The 13,179-nt window shown below is 41.6% G+C and overlaps 1 protein-coding gene across 1 annotated transcript in view; it reads right to left on the reverse strand.

The window, feature by feature from the left end:
- CLSTN2 (calsyntenin 2) overlaps positions 1 to 13,179 on the reverse strand; it is a 343,593-nt gene that overhangs the window by 7,982 nt on the left and 322,432 nt on the right. Inside the window, exons 13-16 of the mRNA XM_035132736.2 lie at positions 7,782 to 7,952; positions 6,452 to 6,597; positions 979 to 1,102; positions 195 to 379 (exon numbers count right to left, since the gene is read on the reverse strand). Of these exons, the coding sequence (XP_034988627.2) occupies positions 195 to 379; positions 979 to 1,102; positions 6,452 to 6,597; positions 7,782 to 7,952 (626 nt within the window). The remainder of the gene's footprint in view (positions 1 to 194; positions 380 to 978; positions 1,103 to 6,451; positions 6,598 to 7,781; positions 7,953 to 13,179) is intronic.

Consider the following 13,179-nt stretch of genomic DNA (forward strand, 5'->3'; position numbering starts at 1 on the left):
TGTGTATGGGGCATCATAAATAGATGGTATAGACAAGTTGTGTGGAACCTTTGGCCTTCCAAATATTGTTGAACTACAGCTCCTATCATTCCTGACAATTGGCCATGCTTGCTAGCCCTGATGAGAGTTGTGGTTTAGCAACATCTGGAGGCCAAAGGTTCCCCAGCATCTGGCATCATGGCATTGCTACTTACCTCCATAGGATTGACAGTGATGGTCAGAGCTGAATCATCCCAGTCCATTTCATTTTCTTTACTACTTTCACTCTCCTTTGAGCTGTGCTTGTAAGCTGCTCGAATTCTATATACCCCCAAAGCTATTATGAAGACTAAGATACTGACACAAATGACTATGACAATAGTAGCCACACTTGGAAGAACTGAAATGAAACAAAAATGGGGTAATTAAACATAGCTGTCCTATAGCATCTCTATACAGATATATGTACACATATTGTTGTCTTTCTATCTGATGAAAATAACTAAATATTCATTATAGACTACTGTCCTTTTAAAATGCTTACTGTGACCCCCCCCCCTTGTTGCTGGCCATGGCAACAAGCAAAAACAATAGTCAATGCCACAGTCATACTTCTCTTTGTGTAGTTTCAGGGTACCGAATTGGTGGAAAATAGTTTCATCTGTAAGGGAGGTTACATATCTGAACTGCCTTTTGAGCATGGAACTTGCATATGGAACCCCCAGCACACCTACTAACATGATCTCCCCCCCAAAAAAAACCCCCCACTTTTCATATAGAAAAAGGAAAGTGGTTCCACTAGTGCCTGTTGCTTATGATAGCTGCATGTGTAGACTATATGAAAGAAGTTGACCTTTGAATTAGAAGCCGAGGACAACAAACAAACAAAGGCTATCACCTTTGCATCCACTCATAAGAGCCAAATGACATTTGGCTGCTACCAGGAACCCAGTGCTTGACTAGATAAGGCAATTCGTATGTTCTTAATATATTTAATACCTGAGCCATGAAGACTGTTTATGCTTTCCTCTGGGTGATGAATAGATTGGAGAAACTGAGGCTGTATTACCATATGATTTACATATTCCATGGTATTGGAGTTGGAGCTATGCAGAATATTAACCTAGAAGAGGAAAAAGAGGATTGATGTTGCAGATGAGTAAGTGGGCAGTTCAATCACCTGCCTCTCTCTGTCTAAAACTCTGGTAGAAAAGTTAATCATCGAGCAGATGTTTGAGCCGTTCCCTTCCTCTAAGAGAAGGCAGTTAATTCAAGGCTAGAGCTGAAGAATCAGCCTCAAAATTTGCCCAAAAAGATGCACTGGGAGAAGAAAATGCTCATTTAGAGGGAAAGGTTATGAAAAACCAGATTGCCGACACTATGGCATCAGTACTTTGAGGGTGGCGGGAATTTTGGGGAACATTTGCTATGGTCATAAGAAGAATGAGTCTTGACTGAATGGTTTGGTGGCATAAACATTTCAAAACAGTAAATAAGGCAGTGTTACAGTGTCATGTCAATATCCTTGTCTATCTGAAGTGGAGCTGTGGCATGAAGTGGTCCAGCTGCTATTCAGCATCCTGTCACCCTGAAAGAATGGCTGAAGTTTCACAGTCCAGCACAATCGTACACTGGCATAAATTTACGAGCGTTTTATAAAAGGTTCTGCTATCCAGTGGGTGCAGGAGGCTCATCTGCAATCTTCCACACAGAGCAATATTTGATAATAGCATGCTATCAGTTTTGCTATTTCCTGTTTTTTCTTTTTCTGACCAACAAGAGAAGTCATAAGCTGGCCAGTATTTTAGACATTTGTGGACTCATATAATGTAGAATATTTCCCTCCATTGTCAGTTTCAATTACAACATCCAACATTATCAGGTTTTAACAGTGAAATGCTATACATCAGTTTGGGCATACTTAACATTATAGCCACTCTGACAGCAGAACCGGCAATGCGAGAACCATTCTGCAAGTTTCTCCGCCAGTGGTAAGAGACAGCTGGAGCACTCATAGCTATGGAGAAGCTACTGGCTGCCTTTCTCCATTCATTGTTTACCCCCTCCCTTTTCTCTGTTATTATCATCACCAGTAGACTCTGATAAGGAGCAGAGATAACCATTCCCTAAGAGGAAAGATGAAGGACCAACAATAGATGGAGAAAGCCAATTAGTAGCTCCTCCTTCACTTTGTGTGTGATTATTTATTAATTCAGCTTTCCTTTCCTATTTGTTTTAATTGTACTACTTAACTGTTTATTTTAATTATGGATATTTATGTTTTAATGTTTTTTTAAATATTTTTTATACTTTGTAATCTACTTAGAAGGCTATTTTGGCATTAAGCAGTATATAGTCATAATAAATTTCTTTCCCTGCTGCCCCCAACAACAGCATTTTATGCCTGTTCAGCATGGTCAGTACTCAGTAGGCTGCTTTTAGACTCCTCTCCCTTTGCCCCCGAAATATCTGCTGAACCTCTGCAACCCTCAGGTTTTCCCCAAGCCTGCCTTCAACTACCTCTTGTGTTGATCTGCTGTTTTGGTTACATAAGTAAGGTAAAGGGACCCCTGACCATTAGGTCCAGTCGTGGCCGACTCTGGGGTTGCGGCACTCATCTTGCTTTATTGGCCGAGGGAGCCGACATACAACTTCCAGGTCATGTGGCCAGCATGACAAAGCTGCTTCTGGTGAACCAGAGCAGTGCACGGAAACGCCGTTTACCTTCCCGATGTAGCGGTCCCTATTTATCTACTTGCACTTTGATGTGCTTTCGAACTGCTAGGTTGGCAGGAGCTGGGACCAAGCAATGGGAGCTCACCCCGTCGTGGGGATTCGAACCGCCGACCTTCTGATTGGCAAGCCCTTGGCTCTGTGGTTTAACCCACAGCGCAACCCACGTCCAATATGAGTTCACAACATATGAGTTTCTAGCAAAGGAGGGCACTCTAGAAAGTTGTTTGGGTAGCTAAGATAGATAGCCATAGAAGGGTGATGGAGAAGTGGTCATGTGCCACTGTGAAATGGCAGGGCTGTTAAATCAAAATAAGATGGCTCTGACTGTAATGAACAATTGACAGTCACTTAGTGAAAGGAGATACAAAGTCCACAAGTAGAAAATCCCTTTTCTATACAAAGGAGAGGATGTTGTGAGTCCTTATTAAAATCCTGTTTCACCCCACCAAGAGGATGAAATAAGATCATGATGGGAACGCAATTTTAGTTCTATCTTCTGGTTGTTTTCTTTCCCTTCCATCTGCCTGCTCTCATCTTTGCCCAGTTTCACTTACACACTGCATAATGTCTATGACAAGAGCTGCCACAGTCAGCAGCTGTTGTTCTTAGAGTGAGATGCTATCTACATGGCGTGAGTGAAGTTGAGAGCCAGAGAGGTGTACAGAACAGCAGTTTAGTATGCACAAGACAAATAGTTGAGAGCTTTTGAATTTAGGAGAGAGATGGATGAAGGAGAGCTAATTGTAAACAGAATGGCACCCTGGCACGAGGAATTATGCCCAACTGGATAACACAATATGTCATAAAATAACAGCTAGCATTTCCAGATACTTCACATGTGCCATGCATGTGCAGAAGTGTCTAAGGCTAAGCCTTATGTGTCTAAGGCTAAGCCTTATGTGGGACCCCCACATACATCATGTCTAGTAACTAAAATAAGGTACATACCGTGTTTCCCCCTTTTTAAGGCGTAGTCATAAAATAAGCCATAGCAGCATTTCTAAGCATTTGAGAAATATAAACCGTACCCCGAAAATAAGCCATAGTGATAGGCGCTGTGCAGAAGAGAGCACTGAGCTCCCTGAGTCAGCAGCAGCAACGCCGGCCGCAGCAGTGTTTGCTGAGTCCTTTCTTGCTTTTGGGACTTGGTTACTGTGCTGGCTTGGGATGGTGTGTGTGCAATTGCTGTTGCTGCTTCGTGTTTTTCAGCTGGATTCTCTGGGTTCTAAGCACTTTCCCCCGTTTGTTTGCGAAGCAGCACTCGGCTGCAGCCCCTGCCTCTCCCGGCGGCGGCTGCAGGAGGCTGCAGTTGATCGCTATCTCCTTTTCCATTTCTTTTGTCTTTGAGCACCCGGCCCCGCCCCCTCTCCCCTTCGTGGAATGAAGAACGGAGTTTTAGCAGCATTTCCTCATTATAAAAAAAAGGTCAGGAACTTTTACTTTAACCTCAAAAATGGGATATTTCCTCTCTCTAAAAACAACTCTGACCAGAACACCAATAAAACAGGGGTAGATCACCTCCAGTTTATAAATCCGCAAGTAGATCACAGTCTCCTGGAAGTTGGGCTCTATACTTTGGCTGATTGCAAGCCTTTGCATCTTTAAAAAACAAAAACCATGCGCCTCTCAGTCTTAATTTTCCTTTAATTCATCCCCCTATACCCTCCTCCAACCATTGCCTCCTTCCATTCCTTACCCCCCTCCCTCTCTCCCCACTTCCCTCACTCCTGTGCGATCTCATTTAGTCATATACTTGCTTTTTCTGTTGTGTTGTCTATTTTATATTTAATATTATTACCCTTTATGATGTTATTTTTTCCCTTGTGATAATTATTTATTTTTTATCTTTAACTAACTTTCCTTTCCATATTTTTCCATATATAACTCAACACTTTCCCATTCCTTCTTAACTCTTTGGATAGAGTGCCCCCCATTATTGTTGTTAATTTTACAATTCCTGGATTTTTTATGGAACCGAACAGCTCGGGTGCTTCAGAATGTGCCTTCTGTTGCTACAGGGCTATGGGGCTTCACTATTTGAACCCCCCCCCCAGGTTGGGATTTTTAAAGTAGTTCTGTGGGTCCCAGGGCGCAGAATCACCCCCGATCCTTTCCTTTGTCTAAACAGACCTCTTCCCCCCTGACTTTGGAAGGCTGTGCTTCAAGGGTGATACCAGGGGTTTTTTAAGACCTGCGCCTCTTAAGGATTGTTACGGTCCATAACTTCCATTGCTTTCTAAAGGGTTGGGGGTTTAAAGCACTGCCACCCCCACCCCACCCTGCAGGCGCTCGGAACTGGCAGCGCCAACAACGCGCCCAGCAGCGCGCAGAAGAGAGCACTGAGCGTCCTGAGCCAGTGGGTCCCAGTTGTACCAGCACTTTTTTTTAAAAAAAGACACCTCCTGAAAATAAGCCACTGTGTGTTTTTTTGAGGGAAAAAAGTTATAAGACGGTGTCTTAAAAAAGGGGAAACACGGTAGTGGGTTGCATCCAGGACAGAATGGCCACAGGTATCATAGATGCTTTTAGGTCCCCATTTCTGTCCTATTAATATACTTGGAAGAGATAAATTCTTCCCTCTCCTGAACTTACATTTGGAACTTCTTGCTAATCCGAACAACATGTCAATCAGATCCGTTACCTTTGAAACTAATAATATGAAATTTACTCTCACAGTTGCTAAATATCTGAAAGTATATTTATCAAGTAATATCTGAGGAATAAATAACTAAATCCCACACACCTCCATTAGCTCTTGCCATGGTAAGCTATTGCCATGATCCCTGCTTTTCTATTTAATAGAAACTGGGAAAAGGCATTACATAACAGGATTGATGTAGTTGTTGGGAGATGGTGGAAAATATGATGCATAGAACTGCTCACAGATAGTGGGCTCTCTGTGCCTCTGATCTGATTATAATTCTACCATTTCAACTGCTTTCACTTACTCTCTAGTCTACACATTGGAATCAGACAAGTCAATGGTTAAATTGGCATGCAAGGTGACCACAAATGGCCACATTCATGGTTTATAGCTGGCACAATATATTCATATATTCCAGTAAATACTGGAGAATACTTATCATCAGTTTGAAAGGAGCAATATTTTCTGAGGTAGAAGAAGAGGAGGAGTTTGGATTTGATATCCCGCTTTATCATTACCCGAAGAAGTCTCAAAGCGGCTAACATTCTCTTTCCCTTCTGCCCCCCCCCCAACAAACACTCTGTGAGGTGAGTGGGTCTGAGAGACTTCAAAGAAGTGTGACTAGCCCAAGGTCACCCAGCAGGTGCATGTGGAGGAGCAGGGAATCGAACCTGGTACACCAGATTACGAGTTTACCGCTCTTAACCACTACACCACACTGGCAAACTTTGTATGAACACAACAGGCAAAAAAGACCAGTTTCAATCTCTGGTTTAAAACCTAACTATGATGCACTTGAACTCTGGTAATGCTGAATCATAGTTATGTTAATTACAGATTTTCAATGTGTGGGTTTGTGAAAGCTGGGGGAGGAGATGGAGTATTGTCTCAGCCTTTTGGGTAGCGTTACATCTGAAGTGATCCCTGGAAATGCACTGAAAGTATAGGATGCACATTTTAGAAATGAATAAATTTCACACTGCTTGAATGCAGGATTTTAAACATTTACTGCGCTGAATAGTTAGGCAAAAATATGTGAACTCCTTTTTAACATGGAAAGAGTGGTCAACATACATTTTACACAAGACTTACCTCTAAATTAAATTCATTGCTGGTATAACGTCCATTAAGTTCTGAGCACTTGATTCTAAACTTCCTGTCAAAGAAGGAAGATGTGTGCCAATTACGATAGCGTAACTGTCGCAAGACTTGTGCGTAGTTTCTCATTGTGTCCACACCTGAAGCCATAAGACATCATCAATAAGTAAATGACAACATACACTGCACAGACTATAGCCATGAAAGAAAAATAGGGTTTTTTGGGGGGTGGGGCAAATAAGTAGTTTAATAATGTGAATGTTAAACTATGACATTAAAAACACATGCGTCTGATCAACGCATGGAACAAAAAAGGTATATGCCTAGAAATCATAATGGGAACAAACAGACATTTCGTTACTAGCATTAGATCAAGAAGGTTAGTTTCACAAGACGCACTGAAAATCGAAGTCCCCCCCCCCCCATGTTAGCCCTATTCAAACATGGGAGAGATGCACACACAGTTATCCCCACATTGAGAGGGAAGGTCTGAAGGGAGATTCTAAGCAGGTTCTAAGGAATATAAAGAGAATCCTTCCCATGACTGCTTTACTTTGAAAATCCCCTTATCTTGAGATCCCCCTTCAGACCTTCCTTCTTAACACAGAGCCAGGGCCCAGTGCCTGGAGGAAGTGGGGGTCGAGCTTGCAGGTGGGCTCCCTTTCCTCTTGGAAACCATATGTGTTTGCCCCCAAAATCTGAAGTGGCATATTATCAACCTGCATTCCAACATCTTGTAGTACAGGAAAGGATATATATTCCTCAACATGGACAGAACAAAAGCCAGGCATAACTCTGGCAAAAATAATAATAAATACTATTGGTGGCTAATAACAATCCTCTTTAGGGCTGCATCTTTTTATAGGGATATAACATTTTCCATTCATTATATTATTTTGAAGAAAACAAACATATATTTAGGGACTGTCATTCAAATTATAAACCCCACTTCTTCTTTTTTGCTAAGTGCTACATTAGCTGTATTTAGAAATCTGAGCTATTTTATTATTTCTTTGGTTTAAAAAGCACGATCTAGAACAGAAAACTTAAAGCATTTACCTGTTGGAAGTCAGCAATAACCAGGTCATTTGCATCCAAGGGGGGCAGGTTCTTCTCCCCCATAGCATGACCCCAGATCCTTCAGAAAACTATTATTCACATGATGGATTTGGAGTAACTCTTTCTAAGTTTCGCCATGCTAATGAATTCTACTCTCTCCTTAAACAAAAGGCTGCAACTTTCAAATCGCAAAAAAAAAAACATTTAATTTTAAACGTAGAAAATAAGTCGAAAAGGGGAGGAAATATCAAGAAATTAAACATACCATATATTGAATACCCTGCTGTGGAGTTTGTAGCATCCAAGTGTTTTCCTTGAAGTTCTGTCCGATCCAGTTCTAAACACTCATGTGTGGGGTCCAGTTCTGCTCCAATTACCAAAATGTCACAAAAATCCAAGTTATGGTGCATTTCTTCTAAGGTAACTGGTTTATGGACTGAGGATCAAACAGGAGACACACACAAAAGATCCAAGTTAAAAAGCAGCTTATGGTGATACTATACAATGCTCTGCAACATGAGCTGCCCCATTGATAGGGGAAATACACCTACATCAGCCACTGCTGCACTCACTTGCAGAAAGTGGCTTTTTGCAGCCTTCCCCTATTCAGAACAGATGGAACGGTAGACATCCAATCCTGGTATCCAGTGAAATGTGGCCATTGAGGGGAGGGGTTTCAATGTAGGAAAGACTTAGCCAATACAAATACAGACTGAGGAGGAAGCGCAAACAGCCTCTTGCGCATTTTGGATTTTTGAGGAAACATTTACGTAGATTTTTGTAGGTGACATAGGAGGCACTGTGGGCACACTGGCACCCCCAGGTGCCACACTGGTAATGCTTGCGCTAGGACAATTGGAAGCAGTGTTTGAAATTCCCATTGTTCAAGGCACATTTTGCAACAGGGAATTTCATTAGCGCAAGCAGTTTCTGAGCTCTGGGCGCAGTACTGCACCTAAGATTTCAGATTAAAAGAGCAGAGTGGAAGGAAAGGGGGACCTTTTTTGCCTCCCCACTTCCAGCTGAAGACTGGAGAAGAAACCCTCTTAAGAATATTAGGGGGGGGGCAGGGAAAGAACTAGACCATGTGAAAAATGAACATAATATTTTAGCTGCAGTTCATTCATTTTCAGCTTTGTATGCTTGTTATAAAAATAAGCGTGCCTAGACATTCTTTTGTTGCACCTATAACCTAGGCTTAAGGCGCCATTTAGCTGCTAGCTTTCATATCTCATTTTTTACACCAATTGGAAAGTGTACTAACACACAGTATAGGCCCTGGACATTATTTGGAAAGCACAGAATTAAAATTTAATCTTGGAAACCAATTTACATATGGATAGTTTTGCTGTTCTGTTGTCAGTGTGACAGCAACAGGGCCTACACAGTATGAAGTACGTAACCAAGGAGTTGTGAACTCTGCCAGTACATTTGTCTCAGTCACTTTATTACTTAAAGAAGGAGACAAGATCCAGTACCACCCATCTATGCAACTTGATGATTGTTAATGCGCAACGCTTGTAAAGCTTGAGATATAAACTTGCTCTATTTCACTACGAAGAATAACAACTATCTTGTCATGGAAGGAAGAGTATGCAAATTTCAGATTTAATTCTCTGGTCCACTTAGCATCAAGTGGCTGGAAAATTGACTTAAACTGTTTCTCTCATGGGATACATTTGGAAAAACATAAAGGGAATGTCTCTTGTAGAAAAGTCTTCAGTTATGAAAGGCTTTGGCCCCACATGTGATTGCTGAAAACCTTTTCACCATGGTGGTTCTCGCATTGTTCATAACATTTAAAAACACTGTATGGTCTGTGATGATCATAGTCTGTTCCTGGTTTTTCACCTATCCAGGTGTTCACCCTTGGCTGACCTATCCTGGTGCCCTGGGTCAGCGCTACCTGCAAGGGTGCAGGGAGCTAGTCAAACCAGAGCCTATGCAACCACTCACTTTCTGTAATCAATAAAGTTGTGGCCTAAATTCTGCCAAAAACCAAACTCAAATTTGAGTCAAGTGTGAATTTATTTAGGGGGGAGGTCTCTGGGTCTGAACACACAAATCCTAGTTTCTTTGTTTGCACTAAAATATAGTCCGTTTATTCTTTTATGAGTCACATTTGCACTGATTCCCTCTAGTGCATTAAATATATATTCACAGGTGCAAAGATAGGCACTTTAGTATTGCTTTAGCTACCAAAGAAAACATAACATATAGGGGAAACAATCTAACTTAAATATGACGCTGATAAAATATATAATTCAATGTTGTGAGCCAATCATTAATGTTAGTAGCAACATGGTTTACAGCAATTTGCTTTACCCACTTTTTTCTAGCTATAATTAAAAAGAGCATAAGCTTATAACTACAATGGACTTGAATGCTTTTTTCTTTTTTGCTAAGATCAAAATTAGGTTGTCAACATTTGCTAGCAAATGCTTTCAATTCCGTTCAAAATAGTTTGTGGCCAACAAACAATTAGAGGTACCAATGTTTCAGGAAACTAATTCCCCATTGTGAAACATTTCAGCCCCTCTCAAGCTCCAGGATACATAATTCTGGATGCAATCTAAGTATTTCGCACATGGCTCAGGGACCGATAATGTCATAGCCACCCATGAAAAATGTTTGTCTACTGACCCAGTTTAGTTCAGTAGCACTGTCATCTGTTTTACTGCTCTGTGGAGCATGGGGCATGACCAAGGCAGGGATCAGGGTAAAATGCTACTGATGCAGAGAAACTGGTGTCTTTCTCTGGTGTATACTTATGTGTACATGCACATGTGTCTATATGGGTAAAATCAGCATCAACATTTAACAAATGCCTGAACAAAGGAAGGAAGCAGTGAAAGATGATGCCCGAAAAATCAGAAATGAAAGACAAAATTAGCTCTAGCAATGACAGAGAAAGGGGGAAACAGGTAAGTGGTTTTGAGAGAGAGAGAAATGAACAAGTTTCATTATTTCCCCACTTAGCTTTATTTTCTCTTATTGAACTTTCTAGTTTTACAGCAGTGCTGGATTATCATCAGCCACTGAACATATCCTCAAAGTGTAATTTCCTGCTCCATCTACATCTCTTTCATAGAAAATTGTTTAAAAATATACAGCATTACTTTTCATTTGGACTCTCATTTAATTATACTGGGGCAGCTAAGAATTCAGAGACTTTGATTTTATTGTAACATCAGATGTAAAATGAAACAATTGTATGCATGGTTTGATCTGTATGATTTTGTGTGGTTATGGGCTTCTAATTCACTACCCTGCATAAACAAGAAGAAAAGCTTTTGGGGGCGAAGTGGAATGAGAATGGGAGGAAATAGAGGCTATTTTGTCATGATTTAAATATAACTGCTGTTTTTTTCTATTTCTAACTATTTTTAATTATCTTTAGTGTAGATCTCCCTCAGACAGCTGTAATAATAATAACAGTAATAATTATATCAGTGATTTGTTTGCCGCAGAGCTACTGTGGCTATCAGTCCACTGCAAGATTTGGCTCTTCTACTGAGCCAAGAGAAGCACTGTGTGCTCCAATGGACTCACTGGAACTCCTAAGTGTGTAGAGGAATGTAGCCCGAGTTTGTGTAACTCCTTGCCAACATCCCGTCCATATCACTGGAATGAAGACATGGGCACCAGATAGGGATGGTGGGAAGTCTGACCTGTGTGTGATCAATTAAAACCACTTTACCCCCTTTCAGTAAGAATTCTACTCTTTACTAAGAACATCCATTCCCATGACTAGCTTCCGATGGGCAGCCTTTAGAACCTGACCCGCATAGTTCCAAGTATCAGTTAAAACAGTCGTAAACTGGTTGGTGCTCTTCACCACCCACACCTTTTGCATATGCAGAGAACGCTCTTTAGACTGAGAGTACTGAGCTAATCAATCCTAGGAATAAACCAAAGATTGTGGCACCGTCCCCATGTTTCCTGTGAGAGGTTGGGTCAGGTAAGCCTCCTTTCAGCAGTCTGATCATAGGTGCCAACTCCCAGATTGAAAAATCCGGGATCGGCACCGGAAGTCGTGCTACGGCCATTTTGGAACTGGGCAGAGCAGCACCGGATGTCGCTTCTACGCATGCTCTGCCCATTTCCAAAATGGCCGCAGCGCCGGAAGTCACTTCTGCGCATGTCCAGAGTCTCCAGACATGCGCAGAAGGAGCCTCCCCGGGACAGTATGAATCCGGGGGATTTACGGGGTTTTTTAAAAATCCGGGCTGCCAGCGGGAAATGGCTGGGAAAACGGGGGGTTTCCCGGGGAATACGGGAGACTTGGCAACTATGAGTCCAGAAGAGGGCAACCAAAATGGTCAAAAGCCTGGAAACGATGCCTTATGAGGAACTGCTTAGGGAGCTGGGTATGTTTAGCCTGGAGTGGAGAAGAGAAGGTTAAGGGGTGATATGATAGCCATGTTCAAATATATAAAAGGATGTCATATAGATGAGGGAGAAAGGTTGTTTTCTGCTGCTCCAGAGAAGTGGACACGGAGCAATGGATTCAAACTACAAGAAAGAAGATTCCACCTAAACCTTAGGAAGAACTTCCTGACAGTAAGAGCTGTTCAGCAGTGGAATTTGCTGCCAAGGAGTGTGATGGAGTCTCCTTCTTTGGAGGTCTTTAAGCAGAGGCTTGACAGGCATATATCAAGAATGCTTTGATGGTGTTTCCTGTTTGGCAGGGGGTTGGACTGGATGGCCCTTGTGGTCTCTTCCAACTCTATGATTCTATGAGTCTGATTCATCAGGGTGCTGACTATAACTTTCCAGCCTCTCTTTACCTCTTTTCACATGTATTGTGCCTGCCAATTCAGAACTACTGTGTTAAAAACAACCAGCTTAACAATGAGAACCTACCAGATAAAATACATCACATAATTTTGGATTGCCTTCTTTTCGACACCCTTCACAGAGATCTCCCTTACAGTTTAAAATATTGATTTACAAAGAGTTTGTAATCCAATATTGGTTGAGGGGTGGTACTCCCAAAATTATCAAGATTGTTTTGGGGTATTTAGCAGAGATCTTTAAAGCTAAAGCTAAAGTTCCCTGATTTATTCAATGGCTGCTATCTAGTCTTTTATATATTGTATGTGTTTGGATGACTTTGTGTGATTTTATTGTTTAAACCTATGCCAATAAAGGCCAAAAAAGAGAAAGAAACAAGAACCATCAACTTTTCAGAGCCTTTGGGCACATTTGCAAGCCATATTGGCCATACAACTACACTTCAAATAAGGGCAGGCAGATGGAATATAGTGCAAGCTTGTTTTCTGTTGCTCCAAAGGGCAGGACCTGAGCCAATGGATTCAAATGACAAGAAAGGAGACTAAACATTAGGAAGAACGTCCTGACAGTAACAGCTGTTTGGCAGTGAAACAGATAACCTCAGAAGGTGGCACACTCTCCATTGGAGGTTGCTGAACAGAGGTTGGATGTCTATCTGTTGGTCTGTCAGGGATTTTTTAGCTGGGATTCCTGCATTGCAGAGGGTTGTACTAGATGTCCCTTGGGATCCCTTCCAACTCTACAGTTCTATGATTCCATGAACTCTGCCCTCCTCCATTATAATCCCCTCTCCAAAAAACCTACCCTTGCTACATTTAAGCTTGTAAAAAAATTCTATTGGATAAAAGTTTCTTTCAACCTAATGT

The sequence above is a fragment of the Zootoca vivipara genome, chromosome 5 (genome assembly GCF_963506605.1).
Source record: "Zootoca vivipara chromosome 5, rZooViv1.1, whole genome shotgun sequence".
NCBI lineage: Eukaryota > Metazoa > Chordata > Lepidosauria > Squamata > Lacertidae > Zootoca > Zootoca vivipara.